General features: G+C 33.4%; 1 protein-coding gene across 1 annotated transcript; it reads right to left on the bottom strand.

Annotated features, from left to right (window-relative positions):
• Positions 1-10,746: 10,746 nt before the first annotated feature.
• Positions 10,747-26,935, bottom strand: LOC101971887 (C-type lectin domain family 4 member A-like). Its single transcript, XM_078015876.1, has 6 exons — positions 26,854-26,935; positions 24,138-24,254; positions 20,716-20,826; positions 17,383-17,534; positions 12,015-12,130; positions 10,747-10,885 (listed from the first exon to the last, which is right to left on the bottom strand). The coding sequence occupies exons 1-6, from the start codon at positions 26,933-26,935 to the stop codon at positions 10,747-10,749; spliced, it is 717 nt and encodes a 238-aa protein (XP_077872002.1).
• Positions 26,936-27,388: the final 453 nt, after the last annotated feature.

The raw sequence follows: 27,388 nt of genomic DNA, 5'->3' as shown, positions 1-27,388 counted from the left end.
GCTATTCCACTTCTTGGATTATTCCCCAAACACCTTTAAAGAGTGTACTATAAAAATACAGCTACATTAATGTTCAAAGCAGCACAATTCACAATAGCTAGACTGTGGAACCAACCTAGATGCCCTTCAATAGATGAATGGATAAAAAAATGTGGCATTTATACACAATGGAGTATTACTCAGCACTGAAAAATGACAAAATCATGGCATTTGCAGGGAAATGGATGGCATTAGAGCAGATTATGCTAAGTGAAGCTAGCCAATCCCTAAAAAATGCCAAATGTCTTCTTTGATATAAAGAGAGCAACTAAGAACAGAGCAGGGAGGAAGAGCATGAGAAGAAGATTAACATTAAACAGGGAAGGGTGGGAGGGAATGGGAGAGAGAAGGGAAATTGCATGGGAATGGAAGGAGATCCTCATTGTTATACAAAATTACATATAAGAGGAAGTGAGGGGAAAGGGAAAAAACAAGGGAGAGAAATGAATTACAGTAGATGGGGTAGAGAGAGAAGATGGGAGGGGAGTGGAGGGGAGGGGGGATTGTAGAGGATAGGAAAGGCAGCAGAATACAACAGACACTAGTATGGCAGTATGTAAAAATGTGGATGTGGAACCGAAGTGATTCTGCAATCTGTATACGGGGTAAAAATGGGAGTTTATAACCCACTTGAATCAAATGTATAAAATATGATATGTCAACAGCTTTGTAATGTTTTGAACAACTAATAATAAAAAATAAAATAAAATAAAGAAATAAAATCTAAAAAACCCAAACAACTAAGAATCAGACTTCTGATGTCTTTAACTGAACTATGAAAACATGTCTCCTCTGTAGAGAATCAGATGTGACTGTGTTACTATTACTGTCCTTGATGGAGTCTGCCTGCAAACAGGATGTTCTGCCAAGTGGGCTAGGAGGGCGCTGAGAAAAATTTTATTATCTGTTATTAACAAAGAGCAGAGCTCAACATACTCCGAGCTGAGAATAGATTAGCCATTAGAAGTGGGTCACTTCTGATTAGAAAGTAAAACTACTGTGTGCTATGTTTAATTAGCTGAAAGACCTGATTTATTGATGTTGGAAGGCTGCCTTCTTTGTTCACAATACTATAAAAAGATTGCTTGTACACAATAAAGGACCTTTTTTTCTGCTGCTGCTTTGCTTGCTCTGCTTCTTCTTTTTCTTTCTTTTCCCGTGCTGACCTGCAAGTGAATTACTGCAACATTCCTCTTATTATTTTAATTTAATATTATATGTCATAGCTGCAGGACTTCAAAATATTTTCTCACTCTTTTCAATCAAATGTTCTATTTTATTACCAAAAAAAAAGAGGCCTATAGGACACCAAATGCACAAAATTACAACAGATCTACACCAAGACACATTATGATGAAAATGCCTAATATACAGAATAAGGATAGAATTTCAAAGGCCACAAGAGAGAAAAATGAGATTACCTATAAGAGAAGACCAATTGGGAACTCAGCAGATTTTTTTTAACCTGATCAGTTTATTAACTTATAACCGAGACACTCACAGCTAGGAAATCCTGGATCAACATATATCAGGTTCTAAAATATAATGGATGCCATCCAAGAATCTTATATCCAGCAAAATTAAGCTTTAAATTTTATGATGAAATAAAGATTTTCATGATAAACAAAAGCTAAAAGAATTTACAGCAAGAAACCCTGCACTTCAGAAGATTCTTGGCAAAATATTCCATGAGGAGGAAATCAAAAACAACAATGAAAATTGCAAAGGGAAGAACTACAGTAAAGGAAAAGCCAAGGAAAGGAGAAACCAAGTCAAGCTAAATACCAAAATTAAACAAAAAATAACAGGTAATACAAATTATGTCCCAAAAATAAACCTAAATGTTACTGACCTAAACTCATCAATCAAAATACATAGACTGGTAGATTGGATTTTAAAAAAGACCTAACAATATCCTGCCTTCAAGAGACTTATCTCATAGGAAAAGACACCCACAGGCTGAAAGAGAAAGGTTGAGATAAAATACACCATTCACAAGGTCTACGTAAACAAGCAGGGATTTTCATCCTCATATCAAATAAAATAGAATTCAAGTTAAAGTTAATTAAAAAGGATAAAGATGAACATTTCATACTTTTTTCAAGAAGACATACAGTTATAAATATATATGCCCCCCAAAATGGAGCATCTATGTTCATTAATCAAACTCTTCTCAAGTTCAAGAGTCAAATAACCCACAACACAATAATTCTGAGTAACTTTGACACACCATGTTCACCAGTGGATATCTTTCAAACAAAAGATAAGCAAAGAAACAATAAAACTCAATAATACAATCAATAACTTAGACTTAACTGACATATATAGAGAATATTATCCATCAATAAGAGAATACACTTCTCAGCAGCACATGGATCCTTCTCTAAAATAGACCATATATTATGACACAAACTAAGTCATAGTAAATACAAAAAAGTAGACATACACCTTGCATTCTATCAGACCACAATGGAATAAAATTAGAAATCAATGATAAAATAAAAATAAAAGTTACTCCAACACCTGAATATTAATAACATGCTATTGAATGAACAATGGTTGCAAAAGATATCCAGGAGGAGATTTAAAAATTCTTAAAGGTAAATGAAAACAAAATACAACACATCAAAATCTCTGAGACACTATGAAGGCAGTTATAAGAGAAATAAATATTCATTGGATGAAGTTCATTCCTTAAAAGAAGAAAAAGTCAACAAATAAATGACCTAACATAACACCTCAAAACCCTATAAAAAGAAGAACAATTCAATCCCCAAAGCAGTAGAAGACAAGAAATAATTAAAATCAGAGCTGAAACAAATAAAACTGAAACAAAAGAAACAATTGAAAAAATTGACAAAACAAAAAGTTGGTTCTTGGAAAAAATTAATAAAATTGATGAGCCATTAGCCATGCTAATGAAGAGAAGGAGAGAGCACTAAAATTAATAACATCCATGATGAAAAAGGAAATATTATAACAGACACTAAAGAAATACAGCAGGTAATTAGAAATCATCTCATAAATGTGTACTCCAATAAAATAGAAAACATCAAAGGCATCAACAAATTTCTAGAGGCAAATGATATGCCCAAACTAAAACCAAGTGATATACACAATTTAAACAAATCAGTTTAAAGCAAAGAAATAGAGGACACCATCTGAAGATTACCTACCAAGAAAATCCTAGGACCAGATGGATACAAAGCTGAGTTATATAAGACCTTTAAAGAAGAACGAATACCAATAATTCTCAAACTATTCCATGAAATAGAAAAAGAGAGAACACTTTCAAACACATTCTATAAAGCCAGTATTACCCTGATTCCAAAACCAGACATTGGCACATCAAAGAAAAAAAACTTCACACCAATATCTATAATGAGTATATATGCAAAAATTCTCAATAAAACTCTGGAAAGTCGAATACAAAAACATATCAAAAAATTAGTGCACCATGATCAAGTAGGGGTCATCCCAGGGATGTAAGGTTGGTTCAACATACAGAAATCAATAAATGCAATTCATTACATCAATAGACTCAAAGATAAAAATCATATGATGATCTCAATAGATGCAGAAAAAGCATTTGATAAGATACAGCATCCTTTCATATTCAAAACCCTAGAAAAACTAGGGATAACGGGAATATTCCTCAACAATTCCTCAATTGTAAAGGCAATCTATGCTAAGCCCCAGGCTAACATCATTCTAAATAAAAAAAAATGAAAGTATTCCCTCTAAAAACTATAACAAGACAGGGATGCCCTCTTTCACCACTTCTATTTAACATAGGTCTTGAAACTCTAGCAGGAGCAATCAGATAAATGAAAGAAATTAAAGGGATATGGATAGGAAAAGAAGAACTCAGATTATCACTATTTGCAGACAATATGACCCTATACTTAGAAAACCCAAAAAGTTCCACCAGAAAACATCTAGAACTAATAAATAAACTCAGCAAAGTAGCTGGATATAAAAGCAACACCCAAAAGTCAAAGGTATTTCTGTACATCAGTGACAAATCCTCAGAAAGAGAAACCAGGAAAACCACCCCATTTACAATAGCCTAAAATAAAATAAAATAAAATATTTGTGAATAAACTTAAGAGTTGAAAGACCTCTACCATGAAAACTACAACATGCTAAAGAAATAAATTAAAGAAGACCTTAGAAGATGAAAAACTCCACCTTGCTCTTGAATAGGCAGAATTAATATTGTCAAAATGACCATATTGCCAAAAGCACTATACAGATTCAATGCAAGCCCAGTCAAAATCCCAATAACCTTTCTCATAGAAATAGAAAAATCAATCATGAAATTCATCTGGAAAAATAAGAGACCCATAATAACCAAGCAATCCTTAGCAAAAAGAGTAAAGCTGGTGGCATTACTATTCCAGATCTAAAATTATACTATAGAGTAATAGTAACAAAAACAGCATGATATTTGCACCAAAATAGACCTGTAGACCAATGATACAGAATAGAGGGTGCAGATTCTAACCACATAACTGCAGTTATTGTATATTAGACAAAAACATATTGTTATGTACATTGGAAAAAAGATACTCTCTTCAACAAGTGGTGCTGGGAAAACTGGAAATCCACATGTAACAAAATAAAATTAAATCTCTACTTCTCACCATGCACAAAACTCAATTTAAAGTGGATCAAGGACCTAGGAATTAAACCAGAGACCTTGTGCCTAATGGAAGAAAAACTAGGCCCAAATCTCCATCATGTTGGAATAGGTCTCAATTTCCTTAATAAGACTCCTATACCACAAAAATTAAAACCAAGAATCAATAAATAGGATGGATTCAAACTAGAAAGCGTCTTCTTAGCAAAAGAAACATTCAGCGAGGTGAATAGAGAGCCTACAGATTGGGAGCTAATTTTTACCACAAGCACTTTAGAGAGAACACTAATATCTAGGGTATATAAAGAACTCACAAAGCTAAACACCAAAAAAAACAAAAAACCCAATCAATAAGTGGACCAAGGCACTGAAGAGACATTTCTCAGAAGAATATATACAATCAATCAACAAACATATGAAAAAATGCTCAACATCTCTAGCAATTAGAGAAATGCAAATAAAAACTACTCTTAAGATTTCATCTCACTCCAGTCAGAATGGCAGCTATCAAGAATACAAACAACAACAAGTATTGGTGAGGAGGTGGGAGGGAAAGGCACACTCAAACATTGCTGGTGGGTCTGCAAATTGGTGCAGTCAATCTGTAAAGCAGTATGGAGATTCCCTGGAAAACTGATAATGGAACCACCATTTGACCCAGCTATCCCATTCCTCAGTTTATACCCAAAGGACATAAAAATAGCACACTACAGGACACATCTATATCAATATTTGGAGCAGCACAATTTACAATAACTAAATGGTGAAACCAACCCAGATGCCCTTCAGTAGATAAATTCATAGGGAAAATTTGGTATATACACACAATGAAACATTACTCAGCATTAAAAGAAAATAAAATCATAGCATTTTCAGGTAAATGGATGGAGATGGACTATATCATGCTAAGTGAAGTAAGCCAATCCCTAAAAACCATAGGCCAAATGTTTTCTTTGATATGAGGATGCTGACTCATAATGGCAATGGAGGAGTGAGAGCCGGTAATGGAGGAACTATACATAGGGCAAAGGGGAGGGAGGGGAAAAGAAGGGTCAAAGGAGTAGGAATGATGGTGGAATGAATTAGACATTATTACCCTAATTACATGTACTAAGACACGAATGGTATGAAAATACTTTGTGTACAACCAGTGACTTGAAAAAATGTGCTCTATATGTGTAATATAAAATAAATCGCATTCTGCTATCATGTATAGGAAATTAGAATAAATAAATAATTTAATTTAAAAATTAATTAAAAAACTAATGAGAGAAAGAGAGAGAGAGAGAGAGAGAGAGAGAGAGAGAGAGAGAGAGAATGTGTGTGGCAAAAGGAAGAAGTTAACATCAGAAAACAGAGAAACACCACTCTCCAGATACAAATATGTACCCAAAGCCATGCCCCAATAACCACCTCCTCCAGCCACACGTTACTACTTCAGTTAATTCCTCCTGGGATTAACTCACTCATTAGGCTAAGGCTATAACCCTAATCATTTCTCCTCCACACCTTCTTGTATTGTCTTACATGTGAGCTTTCAGGGACACCATATCTAAACCATAACAACTGAACACCCCAAATTTTCTTTATGCCCAAGGAATATAAATCTATTTAAATTTAACAATATTTATCACTGATTCTAATTTCTAATTGAAATATATAATTCTAAAAGTTCTGATTTATCTTAGTTAAATGCTTTACTTTTAAATTTCAGTACTAGACTAAACAAAGAAGGATAGTAAGCTCAAAGAGTTTATGAAGTCAATGTTGAAAGTTACTGTTCATTAATTTGTATTACATTCTTATGTGTACATAACATGCTTTCACTTAAAAATAATAAATCTCTCTGAGAGAAATGGAAAATAATGATTGTGATTACTTTGCTTCTGACTCAGTTATAGGGAGGAAAAAAATCTAAAGAATGCAATGATTGCACTGAGAAACTTAATAGAGAAGCTTCACCAGAAGATATGGTCCAGCAGAAGAAAGAATCAGTATACTAAAAGAAAGTTCATTCGAAGTTATACAAAGAAGCAAATTTAAAAAAAAATAATGAGAAAAGCCTGTAGGACTACTGGGAAACTATTAAGATAAATGATATAGACATTTTGAATATACAGGAAGATGAACAGAGAGAAAGGAAAAAAAAACGATGCCTACTTAAGGAAATAATAAAGGAAACTCCCCAAGCTTTGGATGAAATAGATAAGTTCAAATTCATGAGGCCCATAAATCCCCAAAGAGATTGAAGCTGAAAAGATCTACACCAGATGCACTATAATTAAATTGTCAAAAGTCAAATACAGAAAGAATTTTGAAAACAACAAGATAAAAGCAACTCATAATATACAAGGGAGGCTACAAAAGAGTAAACAGATTTCTCAATGGAAATCTTCCAGGTCAAGAAACAGTGTGCTAATACATTTAATACATTTAAAATATTCAAATGAGATATGTGAGTAACCTGGCCATATCATCTGTCATTCCACTGATTGCCAGACTTGATTTGGCTAATCTGCTGACTTGGAGCATTCCTTTTTCTCCCCCACCACTTCACATGCAGCCCTTTTGAAGCTACATAGTTAAAGTGAGGACCTCCCCTTAATAGAGGAGGACCAATAGAAGAGAACCATTTTTGGTTAAGGCTATATGAATAGTTGCACTTCTCTGATAGAACCTCCAAAAAAAATTCTCAAAATACTCAAAGGAAAAGTAAATGACTAATAAAGAGCACTGTATCTGGCAAAGCTGTACTGAAAAAAATGGGGAAAAAACAATAACAAAAAATAAATAAATAAAAACCTGAGGAAGTTGATCACATATCTTACAAAAGATATGAACAAGATTTCTTCAAATGGAAATTTAAAAATATTAACTAAAATATAAAATCATAAATTATAAAACTCATGGATAAAGATCAATACATAGGCAAATGCTTAAATTTTTAATATTGTGATGATGGTACATTAACCATTATATAAAAGCAAAAATTCCAATTCTTATATAAAAGTTAAAAATTAAACATACTAAAAATAACTATACCTATAGTAATTTGGTGATATCTATACAGTATAAAATTAAATCACAGCCTGTGCAACTCAAGAAGACCCTAATCTCAAAATAATTTTTTTTCAAAATAGCTGAAAATGTAGCTCAGTCCACAAGATGGTGAGTCCAATCCCCTGTATAAAAAGTAAATAAATAAAAGGATACAAACAGTGATGTCAATAATCTAAAATGTGAGAGAAGACAGAACTGAAACTATTCAGTTGTTCTGTATGATAGAAGTTAGGTTTTTTTCAGTATAAAATACAATATTATAGCTACAAAATATTTATGTAAGTCCCCTAGTAGGCATGCAAGAAAATCTGTAGTAGATATAAAAAAGAAAAGGAGAAATCAAAGTATACAACCATAAAAATCATTCATCACAAAGGAAAATAGTAAGAGAAGAACAAAAGAACTGTAAAACAGAAAATGGCAAATAAAATGGCAATAATAAGTCCTTACCTATCAATTGTTGCATTAAATGCAAATAAATTAAATTTCTACATCAAAACATACACACACAAAAATCCAAATATTTCATAAAAACAATACACTCACATTAGCTTTAAGGACACACATAGGCTAAAACTTCAAGAATAGAAAAATATATTCTAGGCAAATGATGACCAAAAGAGAACAGAGATGGCTATACATATTTTTAAAATAGTCAAAAAGTGTAAAAAGAAACAAAAAGGCCATTATATAATAATGGATGTGTCATTTAACAAGACACAATATAATAATTGTAAATAGTAATGCGCCTAACATCAGAGCATCTAAATACATAAAGCAAATCCTAACAGAACTGAAAAAAGAAATGAACAGAAAAACAGTAATAGTAGAAGATTTTGTACTCTGAACAATGGATAGATCATCTAGACAAAAAATCTAGGAAATATTACACTTTCAAAATACTGCATTCCAAATAGACCTAATGGACACATGAAAAATGTTTAATTCAAGCACATTCCCAAGCCTATATGAACCATTCTCCATGACAGGTCAAATGTTATGCCAAAAAATAAAAAGTCTGAGCACATTCAGGAACACTAAAATCATATCAAGTATGTTTTCCGACCAGAGAATATTAAAAACTCCAAAATAAATGGAAATTAAACAACACACTCCATAACAATCAATAGATTAAAAAATTTTTTAAATTATATACATTATAATTATATGTATATATAAATACATATATAATGCAAAATATATATACATCTTGAGGACAACAATGGATTAAAGAATTTTTCAAAGGTATATACATATATATGTATCATATCTTGATAATATATAACACTATTATCAAGAGTATATATATAAACTGCGTGTGGTGGTGCACACCTGTAATCCCAGCAGCTTGGGAGACTGAGGCTGGAGGATTGCAAGTTCAAAGCCATCCTCAGCAATAGCAAGGTGCTAAGCAACTCCATGAGACACTTTCTCTAAATACAAAATAGGGCTCAGTGGTCGAGTGTCATTGAGTTAAGTCCCCAATACCCCCCCCAAAAAGTTATATATATTATATATCTTGAGAAAAAATAAAAAACACAGCAAAACAAAACTTATAGGATATGTCAAGGGAAGTCCCAAAAGAACATTTAGAACTAAAAATACCTATATTAAGGGGAAAAATTCAAATTAACAACTTAACTTTATAACTTTAAGAACTGGAAAAGAATAGATGAACTCTAGAAAGAGCAGAGGGGTGGGAGGGGAAGGGAGGAGGCAGGGGGTCAGCAATGATGGTGGAATGTGATGGACATCATTATCCAAAGTACATGTATGAAAATATGAATTGGTGTGAACATACTTTATATCCAAACAGAGATATGAAAAATTGTGCTCTATATGTGTAATAAGAATTGTAATGCATTTTACTGTCATATATTTAAAGAATAAAAGCAATTAAATATTTTTAAAAAAGAACTGGAAAAGAACAGACCAAATTCAAAAGGAGCAGGAGGAATAAAATAAAGATAGAGTAGAATACATGAAAGCCTAGAAAAACAATTAAACAGATAAACAAAAATGACTTGGTTTTCTTACAGAAATTTTTAAAAATTGATAAGCCTTCAACAAATCTATAAAAGAAAAAAGAGAAAGGACTCAATTAAAATTGTAAATGAAATTATAAATTTGCAATTTGCAGCAACATGGATGAATCGGGAGGGCATTAATCTAAGTGAAAATATCAAAGAACGGTAAATACTGTAGAAACCCACTTATGTATACAATCTTAAAAAGTGAGTATCAAGAAAAGGAAAGCAGAATGGCAATTGAGAGGGGTTGGGAAGTGCGGGAAAAGGGAATAAGTTGGCCAAAGGGTATAAATTTTCAGTTAAAATATAAATAAGTTCTGGACATCGTGGTGACTACAGTTAACAATGTGACATTGCATAGCGGAAATTTGTTTTTTATAATTTTTATTGGTATATTATAAGCATACATAATAGTGGAATTTATTGTGATATGTTCATAAATGCACATAGCATAAATTTGTCTCCTCAGAAAGATCTTAAGTGTCTTAAAATAATGTAAACTGTGCTAAGTAATGGAAGGTTAGATAACTTGATTATAATAATCAATTCACAGTATATATGAATATCAAATCATTACTTTGTAACCTAAATATATAAAATTTGTATTTCCAAATTATGCATCAATAAAGCCAAGAGGGGAGAAGGGAAAACAGGTAAGTGGACAAAAAACATCATATAATTTATGTCCATAAATATATTCTTAGCATTCAGACAGAGATTAGGGAACAGGCTCAAGTATATTCTAGGTATGCACAAAATAGGTCTCCAGTGTACTCTTTGTCATATAGAAAATGTTCATTTTTATGAATAATCAAATGAATGAATAAACAAACATGTAGACAGTTTTCTCAAAAAGTAAAATAACAACATACTTAAAAGTCTATGGAATCTCTTTCATATAAAGAGGAACTTAATAGTTATCTCTAGAATAATGGACATGAATCCAACAACATGTCCATGAAAAAGGTGTTTGATTCATAAGTAGATCTTCATCATTTCACAAATTGAGCTTTGAACATGAGCACAAAAAATATCATTCCAGCCCCATTGTTTACGATAATTTAACACAACACAACGCTCTTGGACCCTGTTGGGCTCACCTGGATGCCAGAACCTGAAACAGAGAAAAAGCATGAGGTTATTCTTCCAGCACTGCTTTTAAAAGGGTTAGAGAAGTTATGGGGCCATAGGCAGGGGTGAACTTTGTGGAAGTCAGGGTCAAATATACCCAGACCAACCCTTCCCCACTTCTCATGCAGTTTTTCCTCCATCAAAACCCTTGAAAACTGTGCCCACATCACTTAACATTTTCTCATACCTTATTGCAGCAAACATTTCACCTAAAGACATCCCAGAGGTTGTTTTCTATTTGTGCATCCATAGTCCTATTGCCAGGGACTGTCAATCATGTGGCTTTCTTATGTAATGAAGAGATATCAATCTGGTCCCATTATCAATATAGTTCTTCTTTTTCCCCCCTTTTTACAGAAATGATTTTGGAGTTAAAAGGCAAGCAAAATCTCTAGAGAGCCTACTTGATCTTGTTTTCTTGGACAAATAATTTCATTTCTTTCTCAGTTTGCCCATCTAAAAATTGAACCAGAGTAACAGCACTATATATTTCACAAAGAAGATATGAAGATCAAAGGTAGAAGTATACTAAAATGTTTTTAAAGATAATATAAATCTGGGGCTTGGTTGTGGCTCAGTGGTAGAGCTCTCACCTCACATGTGCAGGTGAGTTTGATCCTAAGCATCACATAAAAATAAATAAAAAAAATAAAGAAATTGTATCCAACTATAACTAAAAAATAAATATTTATAAAAAAGATAATATAAATGTTAGATATTGGAATGGTATCAGAAGTTTGAATTTCTGCTTTATGAGAAATATTAAATCATAATTTAAAAATAATCTGTAATGATTTTAATAAGCATGTATTTATATTAAGGAGATATAAATATGTTAAAAGCAAAGTACAATACACCTGAATTTGGAAACCATTGTTGGATGACCTTAGATAAATTATCTATATTCTCCACACTCCACTTTCTCATTTTTATAAGAAATCATGTGTATTGTATAAGATTTTCTTAATGATTAAATGAGATAATAAAATAATTTAAACCAGTGTCCAACAGAACAAAAATGAGATATTTGAACTTTATATCTTAGAGCTGGGCACCCTAGATTTTAGGCATGATATAGGACCCAGGATTCCGTTATCTAATTCTGTACTCACATAGTATTTTGGTTATATGGTGTCTGATCAATCCATTGCCAATGTCTCTGACCCTTTGGATCTGACAGCCCCACAAAATAATCATGCGATTTATTCAAATTCCAGGTGAGAAAATCCTAAAAAAAAAGAAAAAGAAATCATATCTGTAGAGTACTCAACCTCAACTGGGGTGGTTATTTTTGAGGGGGTTGTTGTTGTTTATTTCATTTATTGTTAAATTAAGCTATAAACACTATGAATATATCACAAGTAACTTTATGAACAAATATATTCACAAATAAATTATTTTTAGTTTGGTAAATTTTAACTATTATTTTAATTGTATAAATTTATAGGGTAGAGTGTCATAATTTGATTCATACATACTGTGTGTAATAATTAAATCTGGGTAGTTAATATTTCCATCTTCTTTATGTTTTTTAAAACTTCTTATAAAAAATAAATAGCTTTCCTATATACAAAAAACAATGAATTTTCTGAAAAAGAAATGAAGAAAATTATTCCAATTTCAATAGCCTCAAAAAAAAAAAAAACGAAGGATAAATCTAACCAAGGAGGTAAAAGACATCTACAGTGAAAACTATAGAACATTGCAGAAATTGAAGAACTCAGAAGATAGAAATGGATGTTTCTGGACAAGCTGAACAAATATTGTCAAAATGGCCATACTACCAAAAGCAATATATAAATTCAATGCAATCCTCATATAAATACTAGTGACATATTTCACAGAACTAGAAAAAAGAAAAAAACAGTCCTAGAATTCATTCAGAAGAATTAAAGACCCAGAGTAGCTAAAACAATCCTAAGCCAAAAAAAGCAATGCTGAAGGAATCACTATACCTGACTTCAAACTATACTACACAGCTATATTAACAAAACTGCATAGTACTGACATAAAACATAACCAATGGTACAGAATATAAGACAAAGAGACAAAACCACCCATGTACAGTCATCTGATCCTTGACAAAGTGCCAAAAACATACATTGAAAAAACAACAGCCTTTGTAACAAATGGGGCTGAGACAACTAGTTATCCATATGTAGAAAAATAAAACTAGACCCTTATCTCTTACCCTGCACAAAAATCAACTCAAAATATATTAAAGACCTAGAAAGTAGAACAAAACTTTGCAATTCCTTAAAAAAAGCATAGGCTCAATACTACATCATATAGGCACAGGCAACAAGTTTCACAATAGGATGGTATCAAATTAAAAAGCTTCTACATAGCAAAGAAAACAATTAGGAATGTGAAGAAAGAACCTACAGAATGGGAGAAAATCTTTGCTGGTTACATTTCTGACATAGGATTAATATCTAGCTTGAAAAACATCACCAAAAAAACAAATAATTAATAGATGGGCAAATGAATTAAACAGATTCTTCTCAAAAGAAGAAATATAAGTGGCCAACAAATATATGGGGAAAAAAGTTCCACATCATTATCAATTAGAGAACTACAAATCAAAACTATACTGAGATTTTCATCTCACACTAGTCAGAATGGCAGTTTCCAGGAATACAAATAATAAATACTAAAGAGGATGTGGAGAAAAAAGAACGGTGTTACAGTGTTGATGGGATTGTAAATTCATACAACCATTATGGAAATCATTTTGAAGGCTCCTCAAAAGATTAGGCTTTTAACCACCATATGAACCAGTTATAGCCCTTCTGCATATTTATCCTAAAGAATTAAAGTCATCATACTACAGGGATACATGCATACTCATGTTTATAGCAGCACAATTCACAATAGCCAAACTCTAAAGCCAACATAGGTGTCCATCAATAGATGAAAGGATAAAGAAAATGTGGTATATATAAACAATGGAGTTCAGCCATAAGTAGAAGTGAATTTATGTCATTATCAGGCAAATGGATGAAACTAAGACCATTATGTTAAGCAAAGTAAGTCAAACCCAGAAGGTCAGGGCCCACATGTTTTCTTTCTTATGTACAAGCTAGAGAGAACAAAGCAAAAAACGTGGGGGTGGTTCTCATAAGTAGAGGAAAGATAGAAGAGATGGGAAGTGGGGAGGAAGAGAAGTGCTAGGGAATAATATTGACCAAATTATATTGTTACATTGTGTGTATATACAAATATGTAACAACAAATCCCATCATTTCTCCAAAGAATGTTTTTGGTACTTTTGTCTAATGTAAACTAACTGTAGTTATGTGGGTTAGACTCTGTGTCCTCTATTCTGTACCATTGTTCTACTGGTCTATTTTGGTGCCAATACCATGCTGTTTTTGCTACTATTGCTCTGCAGTAGTTTTAGGTCTGGAATAGTAATGCCACCAGTTTCACTTTTCTTGCTAAGGATTGCTTTGGCTATTCTAGGTCTCTTACATTTCTATATGAATTTCATGATTGCTTTTTCTATTTCTATGAGGAATGTCATTGGGATTTGTATTGGGATTGCATTGAGTCTATATAGTACTTTTGGTAGTATGGTCATTTGACAATATTAATCCTGCCAATCCAAGAGCAAGGTGGAGCTTTCCATCTTCTAAGGTCTTCTTTAATTTCTTTATTTAGCATGTTGTAGTTTTTATTGTAGAAGTCTTTGAACACTTTCTTTAAGTTTATTCCCAAGTATTTTTTTGAGGCTATTGTAAATGGGGTGGTTTTCCTAGTTTCTCTTTCTGAGAATTTTTCACTGATACACAGAAATACCTTTGATTTATGGGTGTTGCTTTTATATCCAGCTACTTTTCTGAATTCATTTATTAGTTCTAGAAGATTTCTGGTGGAATGTTTTGGGTCTTCTAGGTATAGAATTATATTGTCTGCAAATAGTGATAATCTGAGTTCTTTTTCTATCTGTATCCCTTTAGTTTCTTTCATCTATCTGATTGCTTTGGCTAGAGTTTCAAGAACTATATTAAATAGAAGTGGTAAAAGAGGTCATTCCTGCCTTGTTCCAGATTTTAGAGGGAATGCTTTCAATTTTTTTTTCATTCAGAATGATGTTGTCCCGTGGCTTAACATAGATAGCCTTTGCAATGTTGAGAAATGATCCTCTTAGCCCTAGTTTTTCCAATTTTTTTAACATGAAAGGATGCTTTATTTTATCAAATTCTTTCTCTGCATCTATTGAGAAGATCATATGATTTTTGTCTTTGAGTCTATTGATGTGATGAATTACATTTATTGATTTTGAAATGTTGAACCAACCTTACATCCCTGGGATGACCCCTACTTGATCATGGTGCACTAATTTTTTGATATGTTTTTGTATTCGATTTTCCAGAATTTTCTTGAGGATTTTTACATATATACTCATTAGAGATATTGGTCTGAAGTATTCTTTCTTTGATATGTCTTTGGCTGCTTTTGGAATCAGGGTGATATTGTCCTCATAAGATGTGTTTGGAAGTGTTTCTTCTTTTTCTATTTCATAAAATAGATTGAGAAGTATTGGTGTTAGTTCTCCTTTCTCTCACCACACACAAACCTCAACTCAAAATAGATCAAAGACCTAGGAATTAAACCAGAGACTTTGTACATGAAAAAAAAAGTAGGCCCAAAGCTCCATAATGGCAGATTAGGCCCCAATTTCCTTAATAAGACTTCTATAGCACAATAATTAAAACCAAGAATCAATAAATAGGTTGGATTCAAACTAGACAGCGTCTTCTTAGCAAAAGAAACATTCAGTGAGGTGAACAGAATGGGAACAAATTTTTACTATAAGCACTTCAGATACAGCACAAATATCTAGGTACATAAAGAACTCAAAAAGCTAAACACCAAAAAAACCCAAATAACCCAATCAATAAAGGGACCAAGGAAATGAACAGTCACTTCTCAAAAGAGGATACATAATCAATCAACAAACATAAGAAAAAATGCTCAACATCTCCAGCAATTAGAGAAATGCAAATCAAAACTACTCTAAGATTTCATCTCACTCCAGTCATAATGGCAGCTATCAAGAATAAAAACAACAACAAGTGTTGGTGAGGGGAAAAGTCAGACTTATACATTACTGGTGGGACTGCAAATTGGTGCAGTCAATCTGTAAAGCAGTATGGAGAGTCCTTGAGAAATTGATAATGGAACCACCATTTAACCCAGCTATCTCACTTCTTGGTTTATACCCAAAGGACTTAAAAACACTATACTACAGGGACACAGCCACATCAATGTTTATAGCAGCACAATTCACAAAAGCTGAATTGTGAAACCAACCCAGATGTCCTTCAGTAGATAATGTATATACATACACAATGGAACATTACTCAGCATTAAAGAAAATAAAATCATGGCATTTGCAGATAAATGGATGGAGTTTGAGAATATCATGCTCAGTGAATAAACCAATCCCTAAAAAACAAAGGCCGAGAGTTTTCTTTAATATGAGAATGCTGACTTATAAGGGCAATGGTGGGGGGGGAGGAATGGAGTAACTTTAGATAGGGAAAAGGGAAGTAGGGAATGGGACCATGAAAGGGGGTAGAAATGATGGTGTAATTAGTTAGACATTATTACCCTAAGTACATATATGAAGACACAAATGGTGTAGAAATACTTTGTGTACAACCAGTGACTTGAAAATTTGTGTTCTACATGTGTAATATAAAATGAATCGCATTCTGTCATTATGTATAACTAATTAGAATAAATAAATAATTTAGTAAAAAATCCCATCAATGTGTACAAATGTAATGGACCAATTTTTTAAAATGTAGCAAAAATATTTTGATTAACACATAACTATTATACATATTAAAGGTTATAGTGTGATGTTTCCACAGAGATCTTTATAAAGAAATGATGGGAAAAAGAAGGAATAGCCAGATGGGGTTCCAAGAAGTGCAGGTTTTCTCAGCTAAGCAGGGAAGTATCATATTTTCATTAACTATAGAAGCAGTTCCTATCCATAATCGTAATGAATTCCTAACTCAGACTCATTTCCCCACTTTTTTTTACTAAGGAAGCATTCTTCAAATTTGTGCAAAATTAAATTCTTACAAATTTAGTTATTTTTCACAGATTCTTAAATTTCATTCCTGATTGCTGTGACTCTTGATTTCACTTTATTTCTCTATTCAACTTAATACCCCTCTCTGTTAAACAGTTAATAATTTATAAAACGTATACATATTGAAAGAACAAGCTGCTATTTTCATCCTTTCACTAAAGCCCCAGCTATTATTTTTAATTCCACAATTTCTCTCAAGTTAGCTTAGTTACATTGAAGAAGGTACAAGGTGTGGAATGTGAAGGCTGAGGAAGCCTCTCCTATCTGTCTTATGGAAAATCATCTGTCACAGCCCCAGTATTCCTTCTTAGGAAGGATATGTACAAAAGTCAGACAGGCTCATGACTCCATTGTCTCTCAGAAAGTACCTGCTCTTCCTTGCTGCTGATCACCACCAGATGAGCCTCCATTGTAGAGCAGTTCTCCTGACTCTCCTTCCAAGATCTTTGTTTAGAAGAAATAAAGTAGCAACTGAAACTAAATGACTTCCAATTCTTTGGGCAACAGCTCCAGGCTTTTCCTTTATTGGGAAGAAGGAAATATAAGTGCAACATAAGAAAATCTATCTTTAAAGTGTGTTTATTATTGGGCTGGGGATGTGGCTCAAGCGGTAGCGCGCTCGCCTGGCATGCATGCGGCCCAGGTTCGATCCTCAGCACCACATACCAACAAAGATGTTGTGTCCGCTGAGAACTAAAAAATAAATATTAAAAAAATCTCTCTCTCTCTCTCTCTCTCTCTCTCTCTCTCTCTCTCTCTCTCAACTCTTTCACTCTCTCTAAAAAAAAAGTGTGTTTATTATTAAAATTAAGGACCAAAAGAGACCACATGAGCACCGTTATTCTATCTTCATCCAGATGTAACAAAAAGCCAAGTCTGCCTTCATCAGGTATTAATGTGTCAGGGCCCATTTCTCCTGCTGAAGTGGTATCAGGAAAAGCCACAAAAACATAATAATTAAATAAGACCCCACCTCTGAAAACTCAATCCAAAAATGTCCAAGGTTCAGCAAAAGATAGCTCTTTACACCAAAAACCAGGAAGTTCTCAACTGATAATCGACTGATGTAAAAAAATCATGAAAACAAAAATGTTACAATTATGTAACAAAGATTTTTAAAGCAGCCATTGTAAAGATCCTCTAATAAGAAGGAGCAAACATTCTTCAAGCAAAGTTTTTTTAAAAACAGCAGACCCAACAAAGAAACAGAGATATAAAAAAAACTACAGAAATTTTATCATTGAAAAACATAATCACATTTTAAAATGTCAGTGTAGGACTTAAGATCAGAATGGAGGTAACAGAGAAATCAGTGAATTGGGAGGGACAAAATAAACAGAATTTTCCAACCAAACACTAGAAACATAATAAAAAAAAAAAATAAACAGAACTTCATTTATCATGATTTTAAATGTAAATATACCAAACAACAGGTTTGCAAAATATATGAAGTAAAAAATCACACAAGTGGAAAGAAAAGATGAAAATAGATTAATAAAATTAAACAAAATCCAGGAAGAAAATTAGAAAACCATGGAAGAACAAAAAACTTTATCAACCTACAGAATCCAATCAACATTCTTAGAAGAGTCTACTCACCAACAGACTACCCAATCTTTACAAGTGCCCATGGAGCCTATGACAAGATAGACCACATACTGAGATACAGAAGATACTTCAAGAAATTTAAAATCATTAAAATCATATAGTGTCATTCAACAACAATGAGAGCAATCTAGAAATCAATGAAAGAAAGAAAACAGAAAATCTCCAAACACTTGAAACTAAATAATACATATAAATAACCCATGAGTTAAAGATGTGTCAAAGATAACTTTAAAAAATACATTGAATGAATGAAAATAAAAATACAACATATCAAAATTTCTAGGATATTATTCTTCAATAAAAAGAGTCAGGGCTCCTCATAGGAATGGTTAGTTCTAGATAGGGACAAAAAACAGACAACATGAGTCTAGAGCATTTTGTAGTTACAGAAAGTAAAAGACAAAAACAAACAAAAAACACATTGATGGCAAATGACAAAGGCCACAAGAGCCAACAGAAAGACCACCCAGAAGTCAAAGTCAGAATAACAAGATAAATGAAGTGGCATTGGATTATAATCTGAAATATAAAGTAAGTAGACATTAGTACATGCAGATGTAAAAGATAGAGTAAATTAATAAATGAAATAGAAAAGACAAACCTCAAATGCATAATAATTCCAAATAAATTATATAGATACTTCTTGATGGCTAATTTTATATACTAGTTTTATCAAGCATTCTGGGTATTGCTTCAAGGATATTTTTGAATGAGAATTACATTTTAATTTGTGAAATTTTAGTAAAGAAGTTTGCCTTCCAAATGTGAGTAGATCTCATCCCATCAGTTGAAGATCTTAATGGAACAAAAGAATGCCCCCCACAGGCAAGAGAGAATTCTCCAGCAAATTTGCCTTTAGACTTCATATGCAACATTTGCTCTTCCTGGTTCTGCTGCAGATTGTCATTGTTCTCAAACTGCTACTTCTCCTGAGTCTCCACCCTACTGTTTACCCAGATCAAATTTTAAACATTTCAAGCCTCCATAATTGCAAAAGCCAAAACCTTAAACTAAATTGTCATATTCATATTGCATCTGTTCCTCCAGACAACCCTAAGTACTCCATCCTAATGGACAAGAATAACTCCTCAATCTTAAAGTGTGAGCTAGGCATAGTAACTTCTTTACAAACAGTACAGTGTGGAAATGGAAGAGGGAAAAGTAGCTTTAAGTTCAGCATCAATTATTAAAAATTATTTTGATAATATATACTCTTGAAATAATGTGATGAAAATAGCATTTTACATCTATGACCTTCCTCCCCAAAAAACAAATAATCCCAATCTAACCATTAGAAAACTTCAACTTTTAATAGAGAGACAGCCTACAATATATAGAACAGTATTCCCCAAAATTGTCAGTGTCATCAAAAACCCGGAAGGTCTGAAAAACTATCACAGCAAATAAGAGACATAACAATTAAATGTAATTTCACAGACTGCATGGGACTTTAGTACACAAAAAGAACAATAGTTGAAAACTTAGGAAAAAAAAAACAAGAACTGTGGGTTAGGAAGGTGGCTCAGTGGTAGACTTGTCTAGCATGTGTGAAACCCTGTGTTTAATTCCTAGTACCAAAAATATTGTAAATTTTATTAGTGATAATATGTTAATATTGATTCATTATTTGTAGCCAATACTTTTAATTACACAGTGGTCACTGTGTGCAGGATGGAATTAAAACTGAATCTTTCAATATGCTTATGTTTTTGTAAATGGAAATATGATCTTTAAATATCATATATTAATATAAATAATTCAATCTCACAATAATATAGCTATAATCATTACTGACATCAATTTTTTTAACTGACATGTGAGAAAAGAAGCTGCAGTGCACAGAAATTTCTGAAAAAAAAAACACAGGCTGAATAAATGCAACAGCAACATATCCTGTTTCACAATTAAGCTTCACACGAACAACTTTGAATTCACAAACAAGAATTTTAGACCCTATGAATTATATAATACACTTGTAGCTTAGAATGATCATGAGATTCCACTTCTTATTGTGATCTCCCTGGTAATCACAAATTCTGATTTGGGATCATTACCTACTATAGTAATTGAATTCTATGCACATTAAGTTTTACCTTTCATGGTTGAATTGATTTTTACACACTCCAAATTTGTATGAATCATTTCTTTGGTAGAATTTTCATAGTTTTTTTCTTTGAGCAGCTGAGAATTTTTTTGAAAGAAAGCTGTAAAATAGAATAAAAATCAGTCATTTCAAGGAGCATTAGGTTACTGCTCTATATATTGCTTTCTTGCATTCTACACTGAAACAAAATCCACAAATGTCTCATTACATGATAGGACAGAGTCTGACAGGCAAACTTTCCCCATGACTCCACAGTCAATGAAATCATGATCCTACTACTTTTAAATGATTAGGTATCTCTCAGGAAGAGCTAAAAGGTGAAGAGTTGAAAGAGGACATGACAGTGCCATCATAATGGGACTTAAATGATCTTGTCCACAGTGTTCTTCAATACTTAACCTAAGATGCCAACAAAGGCTAACTATTGTAGGAAGGAAGTGGAAGTTATTTAAGGAAGTACACCACCTGGGACTTTGGGGGAAGGAAGAATTTGCTAATTTTAAGCAACTCTGGCTTATCTTAAAGAACAGAAAAAAATGTTTTTCAAAAACCCCAAGACTGATCAAGAGAAAAGTGTTCTACATCTCTTTTGTCTTTTAACTCTCTTCATAAAAACTGATTCTAACTCCTCAGTGCACCAGGTCTCTCCCATTTGAGAACTAATTCACACCTCCCCCTAGAAATTGAATTTTCTGAGTTACAGTGGTATCTCAGTAGTACAGCACTTGCCTAGCAGATGCAAGACCCTGGGAGAAATTACTGTAAGATATTAAATTTCCTCTTTCCCTCTAACCTCCTATTTGTTCCTTGACCCACTTCATTCTGGCTTTGGCTTTCATCAATTTATTAAAACAATCCTTGAAATGGATCATCAGTAATTTTCTAGGACCACTTATTAGTCGTCTTCTAATGACCTTCTTGCATCATTCACCCTGGGTTTTCCTCTGTAGCTCTTGGTGCAGTGCTCTATCTGTTCCCACCTCCGCTTTCTTGCTGCCGCTTCTTATCCTCTTCCATCAGCTCTCTTCCTCCATTCAACTTTTTAAAAAAATGTAGCATTTCCAAGAGTTCCATCCTAATCCCTACTCCTTGCTTAATGTCCTCTTCTGGATTGATAGCATATATTCCCTTGCTGGGACTTGCTGTCATTATGTGAATGACTTCCAAAACTCCAGACCTCTTTTCTAAAATCCAAGCAAATATGCCTGCCACTGGACATGTACATTTGTGGTTTGACACATTTTTCCCAAAATGTAAATAATCATCTTTCCAGAAAAACCTGCTATGCATCCTATATTGCCTACCTCTTTTAATAACTTCTTCACTGCTGAGGTTACAAGATCAGAATATATACTTACACTTAACTTCTCTGGGTCCTTTAATCCTCAATATCATCAAGCCTTCGCCTCCTTGATTATATCTTCTCTACCATTCAAAGCTACCTTTCTTCTCTTTCTTCACTAGCAGCACTATCCTTAAATGATGCTCTCAATATTTCAAATGGGATTATGAATTAGCATCTGTTTGGTGCATTATAATTATACATAATAATAGGATGCACTGTTACATAATCATATGTGCTCATAATATTATTTGGTCAATTTCATTCCTAGTACTTCCAATTTCTCTCCTCTTTTCCCTCACCCTGTCCCCTTCCTCTACTACTCTTCCCTCAATTTTCATGAGAACTCACCCCTTTTTCTCTTTTTGCTCCCAAATCATCATATATGAAAAAAGACATACAACCAGTGACTTTCTGATTCTGGTTTATCTCACTTAACACAATGTGTCTACTTCTATCCATTTTCCAGGAAATAACACCTCTCCTTACTTTCACTCTTGTCCTCATAAATCCATTTTCACACCTCAGTAAAAGCATATCCCCATAAGTTAAATTTGACTATGTCAATTCCTTCCCCAGAATTCCGCAATGGCTGGCCAGGACTGACTCACTGCAAGATGGGCCTCAATATTCCACCCGCCCTATACTCACACGCCTTTCCAATGTGACTTTTCATGTTCTACAATCAACAAGTGGGGTCTGTTTCTTCACCACTAGAAAATAAGCTGACTTTAAAATTCCATTTGGCCAAAAGAATATGCAAAAGTAACCATGCTAAATCAAAATTGAAACTTCATTGTGCTTGGTTTTCTTTTTCCCTCTTTTTTGGAAATCTGCCAGTGGCCATGTGAACAAACCCAGGCTATCCTGATGAGTCATGAGGAAATGTGTTTATTGCCCCTTTCATTCCAGCTTACACGCTCTTCCTCAAAAGCCAAGTTGCCTGTGATTGGTTCCTAACAGCATATGCATGACAGAGTTCAGTCAGGACCAATGGAAACTCCCAATAAGACCAGTCTAAATTGCCAAGCCACAAATGCATGAGCTAAATAAATAGCTGTTTCAATCCACTGTTTCAGACTTCTTAATTAAGGAGCAAAGGATATTTTATAAAATATCAAAATTTTTTATAATGGTAATGACATTCTTCATGATCTGAGTTCTGCTTACATCTGCCACAACCAACTTCATTTCATAGTTTTTCACATACTACTATATGCCATGTTTATATTTCCCCCAAATCTTTGATACTATAATGTGTCTGTTATTTTTGATATACACAGTCATAGGTGTCTCCTCCTTCAGCAAACCTATCTCAGCCTCCTGTGCTTACTTCTTACCTGAACAACACTTCCCATCTACTGTTGTAAGCACTGGTTATTTTGACTATTCTATTAATGTCTTGACACCAGTGGCTGTGGCTATTTCTGGATTCTCTAACAAGGCACCTAGCAAACAATATGTATGGCTTTTGTTATTTATCAAATTACCAAATTAATGAATGAAACATGTATCTTAATACATGCTGATATTTATGACTTTTGAAAACTTGATAAACTCTGAAATACAAGATATGCATAAATCTACGTATTTGTTAAATTGACTCTTCCTGAGTTATCACACCATTGTCCAAGACAGAAATTATTAGAAGGAAATTCACTGGAGAACTCTTCCTAGAACATTTTTTGACATCTTCTGCATGTTTACCTGCTCATCCCAAAATATAAATGTCTGTGAAGTCAAATAAGGCTAGCTTTATAAATACAAGTAAGGAATTATAGATGTGTCCATACAAAGAATCTAATATAGAATTGATGACTCATAGATTTCATTCTGTAAACCAACACATACACATATATCTACTTTTCAAATTCTCTAAATGAAGATAAATCCCATTGTTTTAGCAAAAGCAAAATTCCCAATGAATGCTCAGGAACTCTATCCACCCACCCAACCCCCTAAAAATTTATTTTTCAAAAGTCTGGATCATTGTGAAATGTCAATTTCTAATGAATAGCTTCTATTCATGAAAGGCAGGCATTGTTAACTGACCCAGTTGGCATACTTACTGATAAAAGAGACAGACAATAAGATTTCCTTCAGCAGGAAAAGTATCAGCAACAAGGCAAGAAGAAGCTTGGAAAAACCAAAATTACTCTGGTGAGGAATGGTGTTTTCCCTGAGATCTGAAGGATAAATCAAATTAATTCATCAGTAATAAATTATGTCCTCATCAGTAATAAGTTCTATCCTTATTTCTAGTTCCTCCTCTATGTGAGTTGGTTTTTGTCACTGTGATTAAAATATCTTACAAGAACAACTTAGAGTAGAAAAATTTTATTTTGGGTTTGTGGTTTCAGAAGTGTCAGTCCATGGTCCGTCTTCTCCATTACTCTGGGCCTGAAGTGAGGCAGAACATCATGGAAGAAGAGTGTAGTGGAGGAATGCTGTTCAGCTCAAGATAGCCAGGAAGCAGAAAGAACAACCAAGGAACCAGGGAAAAAATATAATCCCTTGAGGAATGATGTTTATCAAATTATATTGTTACATCATGTACATGTATGAACATGTAACAGTGAATCCCACTATTGTGTAGAATTATAATTCATCCATAAAAATATTGAAAAAAGTATATAATCAAAAGGCATGCCCCTGTGACCAAATTTCTTCAGCCACACCCTACCTGATTACCAACCAGCAATCCATTCTAATTATTAATCCATCAAATACATTAATCCACCAGCTAGGTTATTGGTCTCATAACTGTTTGATCTCTTAACATTCATGAATTGCCACATAAACTTTTTAGAGCACATCTCATAATCAAGCCATAACATTTTACTCCTGGCCCTCAAAACGTCACATCCATCTCACAAAAAAAAAATATGAAAAATACATTTAGTCCATCTCCAAGAGTCCCCATAGTTTTCAAAGTTCCAGACCACATCCAAAGTCTCCTCTGTGACTCAAGACAAACTCTGTGCTGTGAGCCTCTGTAAACATCAAAAGTTATATACTTCCAATATACAATGACATAAAGTAAATGTTCCCATTCCAAAAAGGAGGAATAAGGATATAGAGGAAGGGATGGAACCAAAACAAGTGAAATTCAGTCAGGCAGATATTAGTTTCTGTAACTCCATGCTCAGCATCTGGGGAATATTGTGGTGCGATGTAATCTTCAAAGGGCTTCTGCAGCACCACCTAAATGTCCTTGCTGATTGTAATTCAAGAGGTCGCTTTCTTAAGCTGACTCCCTCTACAGCCAACAGCTTTCCTCAGCAGACATTCCACATTACCTGCATGTCTTAATCCCTGAGATCTCCATTCCAGCTTCAGCTTCCCCTTCACAGCTTCATGTGTGCCCTCTCAAGGGAATCCTGAAGGGATTCCAACACAGCTTCTCTTTGTCTGAACACTCAAGTCTTCCTTTGAAATCTCAGTGGAAACTTCCATGATCCTCTGGCTGCCATCAGCTGAACAGCTCTACTCTGCCATGCCCTTCCACCATGATGTTCTGCCTCACCTCAGAGCCAGAGTGATGGAACTGACTCACCAAAGACTGACCTCTGAAATGTTGATCCCAAATAAAGCTTTCTTCTGTAAGTTGTTCTTATCAGGTATTTTGGTCACAGTGAAAAAAAAAGGAAACTTTCTCCTCTTATTACTTTAAATTTTCTTCTATAAACCACAATCACTAATACAGTGAATTTTTGAAATAACATGAAAATGTAAATTTAAAAAATAAATGTTTATTACAATAACATTATAAAATACCCCAAAACAAAAATTTCTATCATTGAGAATAAGAATTGTTAACTTTTGGCTCATGTCTCTTCAGCAATTTTTGAAGTTTTTACAACATATATGTGCATGTTTCCATTTCATTGACATAAATATTTGCTGATTTCTGATTCATTATTTACTTTTATACTGTATCATGAACATTTTTTCACCATAATTTGTTTATTAATATTTTTAGTATGGTTGCTTATTACTTATTAGGTAATATTTCAGATTGCATCCATTTATAAGTAAACTATACAAGATAAATCTTTCTAACCAAGTTTCACATTTTTAAGATAAAGTCAGCCTCTTTAGTCACTATTTCGTGGTTAAAAAACATTTTCTGGACAGGGGGCATACCTTCAAGCTGTGGCTTAGGATACATAAAACCTAAAATTGGTCACCACCAAAGATGAGGGGGTCAGTGAGGGCACATTTCATTCAGATAAAAGCACTAAATAGGAGAAACACTTTCCTTAAATTATGTATATTGTCTTAATTTATTCATTTATTTATTTTTATTTATATATGACAGCAGAATGCATAACAATTCTTATTATATGGCCTCTGGAACAGGAATCCCCTGTGTTACTCATTTGCTAGCAAAGCAATAAACTTTTTTTCTTTTTCTCAAAAAAAATTATGTATATTGTTAACGATGAGGAGGAAAGATTCAGTATTATATTCTTTCAGTTCTGGAAATATATGTACACACATTTTTATATATTCATACCTGAAAGGATATACAATAGAATTCGACATCTGATTTTCTGTAAATGATAATATTAAAGAAAGTATTATGGATGTTTTCTTTCCCAATTGCAACTTTACAACACCTTAATTCCTATCTACAGGCAGCACAATCCTCAGAGATTCCTGGGTGTCCCAGACATGATCACTCAGATATAACAGCACCTAACATTACCTCTGCCCTGCTTATTAACTGTCTCTTCATCTTTCACCTCATAATTAACTTGACCACTGGAAAATGATTTTTACCTGCAGGAGAATTTGAGTGGGTGCCTGAGGATTTCAATTCATTTTTGAAATTCACTTCAGCATAATTTGTTCCCAAAGCCATCTTGAGAAGAAGCCTTCTGCTTTTTTTTTGAGAAATCCCATGCAATATTTTTCTTAAAACATATTACAAATGAGAATCCAGCCTGAGAGTAAATTGTTCTACCACTTAACTAGATGAAAGCAGAAGTAATAAATATGCACACATCCCTAAGATTGAAAACATGTGAAACCACTGGCCACAGAGGCCCAATCTTCGTGACAACCAGATGAGAATTTCAGCTGTCATAGTAAATGTAGCTAAAAAATATAACAAAAGTGGTAACTCAAAAGAAATAGGAAGGAAAGGAAAAGAGGAACCAGGCAATTAAAGAAATCTTTTCTGAGAACTTCATTCTATAAATTCAACAGCAAAACTGAAATTTGTGAGCTTCTATGTGCAAGTGTAACCTCTTATTAGCCAACCACCTGAGCAACACTTGTTCACATTGCGTTCATATCATCATCTTTGACTGAT

The sequence above is a fragment of the Ictidomys tridecemlineatus genome, chromosome 6 (genome assembly GCF_052094955.1).
Source record: "Ictidomys tridecemlineatus isolate mIctTri1 chromosome 6, mIctTri1.hap1, whole genome shotgun sequence".
Classification (NCBI taxonomy): domain Eukaryota; kingdom Metazoa; phylum Chordata; class Mammalia; order Rodentia; family Sciuridae; genus Ictidomys; species Ictidomys tridecemlineatus.
Note: the sequence above shows the minus strand (reverse complement) of the source record. Positions and strands in the feature narration are given on the sequence as shown.

Coding starts and splice junctions, on each gene's coding strand:
- LOC101971887 (XM_078015876.1), bottom strand. CDS start 26,935: ATGGCTTTGGGAACAAATTATGCTGAAGTGAATTTCAAAAATGAATTG. Junction 20,827..24,137: donor ATTGTCTGTCTCTTTTATCA/GTAAGTATGCCA, acceptor TCTATTTTACAG/CTTTCTTTCAAAAAAATTCT. Junction 17,535..20,715: donor AATCAATTCAACCATGAAAG/GTAAAACTTAAT, acceptor TTCCCAATAAAG/GAAAAGCCTGGAGCTGTTGC.